The 13,951-nt window shown below is 32.7% G+C and overlaps 1 protein-coding gene across 7 annotated transcripts in view; it reads right to left on the bottom strand.

Annotated features, from left to right (window-relative positions):
* DACH1 (dachshund family transcription factor 1) overlaps positions 1-13,951 on the bottom strand; it is a 368,409-nt gene that overhangs the window by 172,999 nt on the left and 181,459 nt on the right. For all 7 annotated transcript variants that reach the window (XM_068675974.1, XM_068675983.1, XM_068675993.1 and 4 more), the window contains exon 3: positions 7,203-7,364. In XM_068675974.1, coding sequence (XP_068532075.1) covers positions 7,203-7,364 — 162 coding nt within the window. The remainder of the gene's footprint in view (positions 1-7,202; positions 7,365-13,951) is intronic.

Here is a 13,951-nt window from a genome sequence, read left to right on the forward strand (position 1 = left end):
AATGTATATCTATTTATATAGAAAATATTTTTGCTGTATAATGTAGCATATTTTCATGTCTATAAGAAGGATTAATACTTTTATGGTAATTCATGTTAGAGATGTTAATTAAAATATTTTTGCTGTATGATGTAAAATACTTAGATGTTTATAACACAGGAAAGATACATACTTTCATGATAATTCAATTCAATGATAATTCAAGAGATATGTTAATTTGTCACATATTCCAGAACAGACATTAGTTTTTGAAATTGGGATAATAATTAAAAAGTTTCAAGTTTTCCGAATAAAGCATGTTTATTAAAAAAATATATATATATCCAACTATTTATCCAATTAGGATTATCTTTCATGGAACAGGAAATAAAGTAAAGGTGATTGAGCACCATAAATAGTTTTTTTGTTTTGTTTTTTTTTTTTTTATCCTTACTGACAAGATAGACTGAATCATTTAGATTTTTCCATGAACTTCATACAGCTTCATAGCAGACCCAAAGCACAAATGTCATGCAATAAGCTTTTACTTCTGTGGTTTTAGAAGTCTGTTCTCCCAGTATGTCTTGCATAGATAAAAATCACTCTTTTTAGAAGCGATATGCTTGTACAATCAGAACAAACTTGAGAGTATATTTCTAAATAGTTTTTTTCTGTGAATACCTAAATTCACCTGAGATTTCTGATGACTAGGGTTTTTTTCTTTTTCATTTTGCCTTCTCTTAGGTCCTATTTTGTCATTACTATACCACTGTCTTGCAAAGGACCTGTTAACTCACTCAAATCTTATTCCAAAATACCTTAATCACTTAAGCATTGTGTGATTCATTCATTCTTTACGTAACTACAACTCAGTAGATGCAAGACTAAGCACTTTTAATGTACAGTTTAGTTTATCTGATCTCATGTTTGCCATCTACTTTAGGATGAGATGGATCACCCCTACAACTACTTATTTTTGTCTGTTGAGTCTAAAGGGAATCTAAGGTGACTAATATGCAAATGTATACATTTGTTTAAATGAATCCCACAGTGAAAATTTAATCTAGATGAGAGACTCATCATTAAAACACGTCTGACTGTTCAACAGGAAATGTTGAATCTTTGCTAATAATTCTGTTAATTTACTAACTGGTGTTCAGATCATAACATCCAATTCATTGCCTTGTTTAGCAAATTTAACAATCACAATTAAAGGCTAGGGAAGCAGATCCTGCAAAATTATGAACTCCATTTACATTCTCACTTGCCAGACCAGCATTATATTTTAGCCATGAAATTCAAGACTTTTTCCCATGGTATTATGAAGACAAGTAAAATTCCAAAACAGAGTTTAGTGACTTGACTATAGCTAAAGATCTGTTTTTCCCAGTTTTATGAAGACATTCCTTTAGCTTGAAATGCAATGTGTTCAACATACCATATTTGTCCTTAAGGCTGTATAATTATTCCTTGGCTAGCACCTAGACAATACTTTTAATCCAAAGATCTCAAACTTTACAGAAGTAGATAAATGTTACTGACGAGCATTTGTCTTATATCCCATGTTGTCAGTTACAACTATAGTCTTGTCTTTAAATGAACTATGTCGTATACTAAACACTGTAATACTGGAAATCATATTTGCAGTCTGAAGTTTATTTTCATTGTTTTCAACAGAGGATTTTTAGAAAAGGAGCACATCCATCCAACTAGTGGATGTGAATACATGATCAGTTTATGCTAACAGAAAAAAATACATTAATAAATGCACTGTATAAAAACAACAACAAAAAAGTATAAAAACAAAATAAAATCAGTGTTCAATCTGTTAAACAATAGAAAATTTTTTATGAACTAGTGATACTGTCATTGAACTGGAGAGAGTTTTAGAACAAGCTTGCTCTGGCTTTTTCACCCTATGATTTGGAATCTGTTCACAGTACTGCCAGCTTAACCAAAAAGGATTAACTCTCATATCCAACTGAGAACACAGATAATTCTCAGTAATTGGTAAAAAATGAAGATGAATGGGACTGAGAGATAAGGAGCAATTAGCTCATCAGCAGTTACAGCTGTGCACTCAATCCGGATTCATCTCTTGAGTCTCGGCCCCTTTTAAAGAACCCAGGACACCCCCTCCCCAAAAATTGCTGTACCTGTCCATTATTCCTCTCTCTTCCATTTTATTTCTGTGCTATAGAAAGACACCTGTCATAGCATTCTGTGTAAATTACTACCTCTCCCAGGACCTGTATCTACAGCCAATCTTCTTTTTACATTTAAAAAAAAAGGGGGGGGGGGAGGGGGGGAAGGGGCGGGGGGAATACAGAAACCAAATGACTACTGTAGACACTCTTAAGTTCCCTGTCAATCGTTTCATTATAGCAGCATCATCTGTTTGAAAATATAAGCAATTCCCTCATCTAATTATAGGGAGGATTTGAGGTTCATTAACATTGCCAAGGCAGAGAATCAGATGTGCAACTGCAGAGCTGTGCTCAGTGGCCTGCATTCTCTGTTTCCTTTTATTTGCTTTTTCAAGGTCTCCAAGACTTTTTCCTGAAACCATAAAAGTAATTCTTTCCTCCAAAATAGACACGTGTGTTTAGAAAAAGGAAATGACTACATGTTGTACTGTTCTATTATTGGGCAAGGTCGCTAGAGAAAAATAATTTAACCTAAATCATTTTATCTCTGATTCTGGATTAAAAAAAAAAAAAATACAAGCAACCGTCATTATTTTTGAACAACACAACGCAGGAAATCTTAAATTTGTCTCATAATTTTATACATTACAAGTAATGTGGATGAATAGAAAACCCAACATGTCAATAAAACTTCTTAATTTTCAACACATTTTGTGGTTGTTTATGGATTAACATGCTAGCCAAGTGTAAAATATTGCCTTGTACTTCCTAACTGTGTTTAGAAACCAAGAACACCAAAGTCTTCATGATTGCTTCACTTCCTTGAAGAAATAATAGCATTTTTTTTTGTATGAATGTAATTTAAACAATGACATTTTCTTGGGACATCTGTTTTGAGATCACATTTTGAATAGATATGAACTCATTTCCTACTAAGCAAGTAATTTACTATTGTTGATAGTTGTTTACAAGTTTTATGAGTCAGATTTCAGCAAGTGGCAAAGGTCTTTACAAATCCTTTGAGTATTCTCTAAACTGTATGCATAGTTTATTCATTATATAAAATGTTTGGGAAGCAAAAGTATATGGACTGTTCTTTACTTCCCACCAAGTTATAGATAGCAAAGCCTAGCTCACAGAAATATCTTTAAACATTTTTAAAGGCTTCTATCATTTGTTGCTGCAGATTAATGAAGTATGATAGCAAGGTAGTAAGTACTTAACAGCAGTGAAATAATTGAGGTGATCTACCTATCCATAACTTCAGAGTATCAGGTAGTAAATATGTGACTGATCCTAATAACATCATAAGATGTTGATATGACAAAGAGCAGAACCTCTTCAATTAAATTTAATGTTTGACCTTCTCACTTTATTTCTTTTAACTCTGCAATTAAAACAAAAATAAAAACATGGCATGATCTTAGAGACAATGCATTTTGTTTGCTGCCATATGGAATTCATTTTTTTTAAATGAGAAAACAGTAATTTATCTATCCTGCATGTTGTATATAGAATTGCCACTAAAAAAAAAAAAATAGAACCTAGGACATTTTTCCTTCTTATCTGCAATGTAGCTCATATCAGCCAAGCTGTCACAAGACAGTACTTGATATAAACAAGAGATTGCAAAGACATCGCAGTAATCAATATTAGGATGGCTACAGTATGGAAGCCCCAACCACTGCATATCATTTGTCTCAGCATCTATTTCTATGACCAAATGAAGCATTAATTCAAATCATAAATCTATGGTGATTTAAATCTGGGAATGAGCACCTGCCTGCTTTAATGATTTATTTTGTACATTTCAGTAAGCAGGAGATTTGTCCATATGAACTGACAGGTCACCTTCAGATGCCAGTAGCAGACTGTTTATCACCATGCAGACTAGCATCTCATCTTAGCAAGTAAATATTAAACTAAAAGAATCCAATTGATTGTGGATGGGGGAGAAAGGCGTTGCAGCCATATATTCTACTCAGTGTGCTAATACCTCATTCCAATTCCTCTGTAATTTATTTTTTCTCTTTTCTTTTTCTTTCTTTTTCTTTCTTTCTTTCTTTCTTTCTTTCTTTCTTTCTTTCTTTCTTTCTTTCTTTCTTTCTTTCTTTCTTTCTTTCTTTCTTTCTTTCTTTCTTTCTTTCTTTTTTTTTCTCTTTTCTCCTTCTGAAATAATAATGCTGGTGGGAGGATGAAAGCTCAAGGTTACCATGCAAAACTGAGAGATATAAAATAATTACTTATTAGTGTCATTGACTTCCTTCAACTCCCTTCACTCACTAACCTTTTGGCCATTGCTTCAAAGGACCAAGTTAATAAATTTGTGTAGTGCTCTGTATAATTATACAATGTTCATCTACATAAATGACTTCTGTAAGTCACATTAAGCATCTGATTAAAACCAAAAAGCAAGACAATTCAGAAGTAAACCTGACAATATAAGGAGTTCATATTTTATTTTTCTTCCTTCACACACATTAGAAAAGCCCAAGAACAAGGTACGCTCAACCCATGTACATTACCATACACCTGTAACATGTGGGCTAACATTTAGATAAAGTTTTTAGACTGTTTTTTGTTTGTTTTTCTCCAGTTTGGTTAGACATATAACATAATATAAAATATAACAAAAATCAGATTATTTTGTTCTGTTTTGTCCCTTCCTCCTGTCAACATTCATAATTTTAATGTTTCAAATTCACGCTTAACAAGCCATAGGTTGTATTGTTAATGATATATGGTCTTAATAATATTTATTTGAAAAAACATAAACATTTGGGGAAAAAAAGAAAAACAACCCCTCAAAACAAACAAAACCAAACAAATAATAATAATAAAAAAAACTCGAAACAACAACAAGAAGACACGCGCATACCTACTACCAAACAACACTTTTGAAATATGCTTCTTGTCAGGATAATACAATATACTGGTTTTCAGCAATGCAATTGACAAATAGAGTTAATTCTTAGTGAATCTAATAATACACTGGTATAATACACTAGTATATACACACTAGTAACCAATTCTTTGATTCCATTCCACTATAAAAGAAACAAATAAATGAAAGTAATTTTTGAGAAAACTTCCATAGGAAAAATATAATTCAAAGCTGTGCACAAACAAGAAGACTGTATTTCCAGAGACATTTCTGATAGAATGAAAACAACTGAGACCATTATTTTTTTTCGGAACAAAATGAACTCAATTCTTCATTCATTTAAACTGGGAAAATAACTGAAGTTAACAATTAAGTTAAGTTGCTGAGAGGAGATTTTGGCGATAAATAATGTTACTTTAACCTACTAAAAAAGCTTGAATATAACTTCTCAATCAAGTAAAATGAGTAAACAGTTTATGAGCAGATTAACCATATAAATTTTGTCTCAAACAATTATTTTAAGATGGATTTCAGATGAAATTCAGCTATTCCTCCCACAAATCCTGCAAATACTTCATGTGGTCTACATGTTGATTATTTGTTAACTTTTCCATTTCCATACATGTACAAGTAGTTTGTCTGAACAGCCAAGAAGAATATTAGTTCTCTAATTCAATATGCGAACACTTTGTTTCACATAATGCATGCACTATGCATGCACCTAAATTAGCTTTGAGTTCAGACTCCTTACCCCAATACTTGGTATTTACTTTTTTTTTTTTTTCATTTATACTTTTTTTCTTTGTATTTACACTTTAATACTTCACTCTTTTTTTCAGCATCTTAGGGAAGGACAAGCACCTTGTCCTTCCATTATACTTGCTCCTATCATCTCTTCCACTCAGGTTTCAAAGACACCTCCTCTTTACCCACTGTTGTCCTCACAATTTTTCCACTAATATTCTACAGAATGCACGTGTTGGTATTCAAGTACTATCATAATAATTTAAGATAGTTTTCTTTACAAGAGCATGTTTTTAAAAGCTTTTAAGACAAACAAACAAACAAACAAACAAAAACAGATTGTCACCTTATGCATGCATATTGCTGTTATTTAAAATAATGTATCTAGGTGAACTGGTTCTTTGAACTGTAGTCCACATTACTTATAAATAACAGCCTACGAATGCTCCCAGATTGTATAGAACTCTGGTTCACAAACATATTTATTTATGTTAAGGCTATAACATAACTATTTAAGACTCATTTCATATATATTTACAATATGAAAAATTATAAATAAATAAACAAAAGAGCCCAAAATAAAAACAAAGAATCCCTATCTTATGCCATTTTATTCCAACAAACACCAATTTTGTCTGCAGTTTTCTGAACATACCTCTTTGTCATTGAATTTCTGTTGCTGAGTTCATACTGTCTCAACATGATAAAAGAAACCAATACAATGAAATGGCATAACAAAACATTTTACAGCAGACACACACAGATGATTAAAGATTTAATCAACGACAACAAAAAGTTACTCTAGCTTTGAAGTATGCTTTAGCAAAACAAATCGTCCAAACAAATGAATAAAGTATACCAAAACAATTCTGTTTGAGAAAGAACATGAGTTGCTGATGGTTGCTTAAGAAATGGAAAAATCTGCTAACTACATTTTAAGAATGTGTTTATTAAAATAAAATATGATAGAAACTGCAGAGCATGGCAATAATTTATTGTGTATGTATGTTTTCCTTTTGTCACAGGGCACATGAAAGTATGAAATATTTTCCTTTCAAGCTTGTGTTCTGAATTACCTAAAGTCGATACCCAGCACACTGAGCAAGAGACATTGTTAAATTTCACTTTGACACCATCATCTGTCACCCCACCTGTACTTTGAAAAATGAACTCTAAGCAATCAAACCACTTTCTTTCATGGAAAATATTAACTAGAGTCTGCAAAAGTAACCTGCAAAGGGAATAATACTTTTTTGTAATAGTAACAACAACACTTAATGCTGGTATAAAAACAAAACTAAACTAAAAACATTAAGAAAAGGAAAAAAGAATATGCAACATTTTACACCAAATCAAAAACTTCAGAAGGAAGTCTAGAAGAATCACCATTTTAATAAAACACCATCAGAGTGTTATGGACATTGTATAACGATGTGTCTGAGACTTACCAACACTTGAATTCAGATCTCCATTTTCAGAGTCTGCTCCATGCTGGTTGTTATTTGCATGATAGTTGGACATAGCTTCCAATTTAATTTTTTTCACTTTCATTGCTTCTGCTATGGCAGCATTGGTGGCAGCTGCTGCTGCTGCAGCTGCTGCTGTCAGGCCTGCAAAGTATGAATAAAATTTAATATACATTATTCTATGATTCTTCATTATTGTAGGGACTAAGACTGTTACTCTTCCTTCATGCTTACTACGAACAGAGAACACTGCAGAGTAGTTTTCCTCTTGTTTCATTTGAGGGCTATCAATTTTTTCAAATAAAATATTTCACATCCTATATAAATAGTTACTTCTAAACATCCCACGTCCACCTAAATCTTAGCTTGGTATCCAGTAACTGCAATTATAATAGTCATAACTAGCTGTAGCTACAAATACGTGCTTTCAGAAACCAGATTTTGTTTGTAAATGATCTGAAGCATCTGAATAAGAAAAGGTGAACATGCATGCAACTGTACTTTGAAAAAATCTTTTAGATGTAAAATGTTTTTGTCATGCTAAATAAAATAAATTAAAAAACAAATCCATAATTTTTGTTTATGAATAACAGACTAAAGAACTCAGACATTTAGTTCTAATTTCATATATAATATCTAGGAGATGTGAGCCCCTATAGGAATCATTTCTAGAAGAAAAGGTAGCTATGCAGAACATTGATAACATACTTATTTTGCTTTCCCAAAACTATAAGGCACTACAGATTTTAGCAATGAGAAGGGGATCCATTAAATACCAAAGACGAAGGCACCTTCAGGCACCTTCAGTGCTTGTCCTACCAAACCACATTTCGGCCATTCAGACATATACAGGAATATTTTACAAAAATGAGGAAAGTTTTCTCTGTCAAAAGCAGTTACGAGAAATACTCTAGTAATGCCTTCAAAACTCAAAATTAGATACAGTCTTTACTCAATGTCATAAATTTTTGCCTTCCTCCTTAAGGAGGAATATTTTTTCCGCTATCCCCAGGCAGCACTGCTGTCCATTCCCTTTGTTTTGCTCCAACTTGGGTGATGATGAAAAGAAGCCAATGTCAAAACTCCTCAAGAGCTACCCAGAAAAAGACCTCCACTACTTTCTGCTTGTCTCACATGATTAAAACAGGAGGTAGAGATGGAAATTAAAGAAAATTAAACCCAATAAATGAAGGAGAAAGCAGTAAAATACATAAGTTTTATGCAATAAAACTACCAATCTAAGCCCTCAATCTGTGATATCGCATGAGTAGCAGACCCTCAATACTTTTGAACCAAGATTCTTGCCCTGACAGGGGAGACAGCTTGAAAGATCTGTGTAATTAGTTTAAAGGTGTCTGCTTGTCTGATTTTCAGCTATCCTGAGAGGTGTGAAGTGTCTTACAGATCTCAAGAGGAATTAACTCCATGACTTACTATTCTAGTGGGCCTAGGCTGCTGCCCAGCATAGGAAGAGCACAATTTATCAGGGAATACCAAATAAGCAAAGAATCCCAGGCTGCTGAGGTAAATATTGCTACCAGCATTGCTTCCATGGGTTTCTTATTGTCTCTTTTACCTTCTTAAATGGAAAACGAGTTCAGTATTACCATGTTTTCAGCTAGCAACAGAAGATAACCCACTGGTGAGAAAGCTGAAAGTGAATGGACTTCAGGAATCTCCATCATCACATGGAAAGCAAAAAGGTGGCATAAGGGGTGCTTTTTCATATATTATGTCTTGCTTCAAGGTTGGTTTCCCTTATTTCTCTGCTTGACTGTATAAAGCTTAGCAAACAACTCCAGCCTCTCTACTTGCCTCACAAAGACTTCCAGCACCTTTACATGCAATGAGAATTACCAAGTATGGGATAATTACATTCTGCGTGGGCAGATCAATATTATTTAGGAAACTTCCAATTCAGGAAGAAGTACCAAAAGGAAAAAAAATCAAATCAGAAGGTGGATAAACTTGAGGGTTTTATTTTATTTTAGCTTCTGCCACTATTACAAAATGTGCACATACTTGTCTTAAGAAGGTACTGACAATAACATGGATTGTTTCCAATGATATTTTTATCTTAGAGGAAGGATATGAAGTTATACATTACACAAATTTGGTTACAGTCCTTAAATTAGGCCAAAGAGAAAAGGATAGTGCACCTCTGAACATTGGTTTGTATCCTGTGTTCATTAAACAATGCAATATCCTATACTTCCTTATATATATATATATATATACACTACTGAAAAGCTAAAACTAGCATCTTTAAAGAACAATCCCTTAGAAAAATAATAAAATACCAATATATAAAACCAATAAATATGACAGCATACCTCAAACTTTTGGTTGTTATTGCACTCTAGATCAGTTTTTAAACACCACCAAATATTAGAATAAACCCCATATTAAACCAATACTCCATTGGATTTGTGAGCCCCCCTGGAAATATTATTGTCTATCTGAAAATACTGTTGTTCACCATTGCAGAACTGCTAAAATAAAACCCTCTTTTGCTGCAAAATTTGCAAAATCATGTAGGCATTTATAGTTTCTTCTGAAGCACACATAACGCTTCTCTGTAAAGAAAGCCATACCCTTTGGATAGGGGCTGGGAAAATAAAACGCAGACTGCTGATATACAGTTTAATACAATTCTTTCAAAACAATACTTGCGATAATAAAATAAATTTTTTTAAAAGCAGAAACTAAACTTTAAATTTTATTCCTTCTCTCATGTAACTGCTTAAGTGATTGAAATTATCACTTTGCCATACAGCAATTAATTTAAACTGTATGTAACTGAAACGTGTCTCTCATATAAACATGAGTCAGAGCAGGAGGAAGTACAGAAGAGGGGCACTGAGTATGGGATAATCCTCAGAATTGTAGCTTAATCCAGTTCTTCACAGCAATGTCAACCTAGCACAGTTTCTGCCTTACTGTTACTTTTTTCTACTTTTTAACTGCCACGATATAGCAAAGCACTTGCAAGGAAGTGGAAGGCAAGGAAGGTCCTGAGCCACTCACCAGAGCCCCTGGCACTGGTGCAGTGTGGAGGACAAAAATTTCTTGTTAACACGTTGCCCTACTTATCTCACCAGAAAAGGCTGTCATATATATAATAAATAAGAGATTTATAAACTGTTACATAGCAACTATATGTATATTTAACAATTCTAAACTTTAAAGTTCACATATATACTTGGGACTTTTTTTTTTTCTTTAAACAGGTCATTTGAAAAAAAACTTTTGACCTAAACATTAATTAATATCTTTTTTCTCTTACAAGAAATGGGCACAGCCACAGAATTTCCAAGTTGTATATTTTTCATTACATTTTATCTTCAATATGAGAAAAAGAAAAATCATCTATTAAGGCATACGAAATGGAAGAAATAATAAGAATCACATTCAACATCCCTTTAGATATTTATTTTTTTACAAAAAATTATTTGAACAGTTAAAAAGCGTCCAGGCTAAAATACTCAATGGATTAAAGTCAATGGTAGTTGTCATTAATATTCTGAAATTGATAAGTTGTTTATGTCTGGCATTTTTCCTGCTGATTATGCAGTGAGACAGGCAGCTTTATAAATATCTCATCACTCCATCGTCACACAAATTTCATCGACAGTGCTCATGCACAGCTATTAGCAATATGAATCTAACCATTACAAGAGGAAAGAAAATCGAACATGTGGCATTAATACGCAGTCCTGGTTCCTAACCATCTGATAGGCAGATGGTGTAAAGCGGATTCTCCAGCTGAAATGAAGGGGCACATCATTTAAAACCTTGTTTGCATTCTAACTGATATCAGTGCCATATTGATATACATGATACATCATGGCAGTATTTGAACAATCTAGTTTGTTTCAGTCATAAATGTTTACAGCCTTGTTTTTTATCTTTAGAAGCATGTTCTGAAGAGCATATTTTTAATTTATGAAACCTATTGTTTACTTCTGTTGAACCAGAAGATTAGTGAAAAGCAGGAATATTAAATTACCACAACTGTAGCAGTATAACTAAGATGGATGAATAAAGTATGTTTTTTCAATAAAATATGTTACTAAAGGAATTAAAAATTAGCCAAGGCATCTTATGCATTAAATACATTTATTCATTTAAACCTTACAGCTTTTTTCCCATGTGACATACTTAGAACTTTAATACTTTATAAAGCTATTCATTTAAATCTCTTCCTGCATGCAATTAATCTTGTCCAACAATTTAATTCAAAACGCAAAACATCAGAAAGTAAAGTTTAATTCAACAATCATGGTTCTGAAGTAATCTCAGTATTGCTGACAGTTCCTATAGACTCGTCAGCAAAAGTCTGTTCAAGGTGTCTTGTAGGAACTGCATGAATTTGAATTACAACTCAATTGAAAGCTCTCCAAGCCTTAGTAGGAACTCGGGAACAAGAAGCAAAACACCAAAAGAAACCGTGAATGATCCTTTCCTACAAAGACCTTCCCTCTTCTGTCACTAGATTACTTTGGCCTGTTGGGTGTGTTTATAGCTGTTAATTATGTTAATAAAGTTGCAGCCTGCTGCCTCTGCCAAATATAATCATAAGCATTCTCCTGCCAAGTTCTAGTCTAATTTACACCCATGCAACTCTACTGAAGGCAAAATTTTGTGGGTGAGAATAAGACCAGAAGTATGCCCAGTATGTGTGGTCTCCAATGCTGAAAAATGAGTGAATAAAACACAACAACATAAAAACATACAGTCTTCAGAAAACAATTCCATTTTCAAAGTAAAATGCTTGAGAAAGATGTCCAATACCATGAAAGATTTTCAAAAACTGTACAAATTACTGGTGGGGACTAAATCATATCCTGGAGTTCTGCCTTCCAACAAATATTATTCCCTGCCTTAAGAGACTGCTCTTAAAACTTTCAATTTTTATGGCACAACAATTTTACTACACATCCTAACTGTGAAGGAAAAAAAAGAAAATGAAGCATGAGTATTCTTTTCAGGCTCAAATACATCTCAAAATGTGTATTTTGGATGTTATACCTAAACCCAGTCCTTTGACAAATTACAAACTTACTTCAGTACTTGATCTTAATTCATTTTTAACTCCCTTCATATAACTATTCCTAATAATAATCAGCTTTCCTAATAATTATTTCTAATAGCTACCTTTCTTTGCATATGTCATACATACACATATTTATGGGTATATAAAACAGCCAATTATATATCTATCTATATGTCTATATCTATATATAGATATATGTAATCTATATAGATATAAATATAGATATATATTTTCACAATCTCTTTCTTTAGGACTTTGATGACATTTTCTTGATACGTTATCTCTGCCATCAAAGAATAGGCAGAAAACCAAAAAATGACTGTCAGCAGTGTGTTACATTTAATTTCATTTATTTGCTGGAAAGTTCATTCTACGGAAATGTTTTATTCTTTGTGTGGGAGGAGGTCCAAATTTCATCTAAATTCTGAAAGAACTCCTTATTTCAAATTAACGTTTAATCCTTTTTCTTATATTTTATTTCAGTGGCATGGACTTGAAAATAATTCATGTCTTTTCTTGACTTAATTCCAGATTTCATATTGGAGTTCTTATTTGGGCAAAAATCTTACTATAATCTAAAAAAACTTTGCCTGAGAAATAAATGTTGGGTTACATCATATGTTACATGGTTACATCATAGGACTTGACCCTGATCACTGTAGATTATTGCATTGGTTTCACGGCTTTCAACAGTTCAGGTACAAGTTTTTGGTAGCTTATTATACTGCTACCAAGTTATTTCAAACGAAATAGGATCCTAACTTCAGTCCTAACATCTAATGGGTGTTTTATATAGTGTGATACATAAAACAAGAAGTGGAAAGCAATTTGCAGGAGGACAGAGGACTGATTACATAGATTGTGGGAAGGGGAACTTCACAATGTACCATAATGTTCTGTTAAAATATACTGATTTTCATTAGCAGAGTTCTTCATGTAAAATGCAGTTCTGCAACCTAACAGTTACCATTATAGTTAAGATGAGAAGCCTTATTTTTGTTAAGCTTCCTGGATTGATCTCATACAACAACATTAGTGTATCCCAAAAATGTCATTACCTGTCGTTTCAGGATAATCAAAAAAATCTTTGTCAGGACTTTCTAGTTTTATTTTCTTGCTCAGCTTGAATGGTTCAGCATAAATTGCTCATTAAGATTTTTTTCCAAACATCTTTTAAATGGCTGTTATTAAAACAGTCACACAAATACAAGTGAAATAAATAATTGTACTTTAAATATTGTTAAAGAAGGATTACTTAGAAAAAATCACCCATATGACCTAATTTAGAATAGTGCAACTAAAATGGAATTGCCAATCTTGTACTGGGACAAAAACAGTGTATGTGAGGCTCAAACCATCTGTTGTTCATCAAAACTAATCAGACCTTTTTCCTGTAACTACTCCTAAATTGCAATATGAATTTTGAGGTCTGGGTATTGCATTTAAAATAAACAAGAAAAAAAAAAAAAAAAAAAAAAAGCTATATTTCTACAGCAACCTTCAAATCTAAAAATCTTTTTACTTCTAATATATCCCTGCAATTAATAATAATATCAGAAATAAAGAATGGACCCAGAAAGAAGCAGTGTTCTCTTGATCTGTTTTGTTAAACATAGATAAAACTTAAGCTAAATAAGCTTAAGCTAGATAAAACCTTGTTTGTTGAAAGAGAACT

Source organism: Anas acuta, chromosome 1 (genome assembly GCF_963932015.1).
Source record: "Anas acuta chromosome 1, bAnaAcu1.1, whole genome shotgun sequence".
NCBI classification, from domain to species: Eukaryota; Metazoa; Chordata; class Aves; order Anseriformes; family Anatidae; genus Anas; species Anas acuta.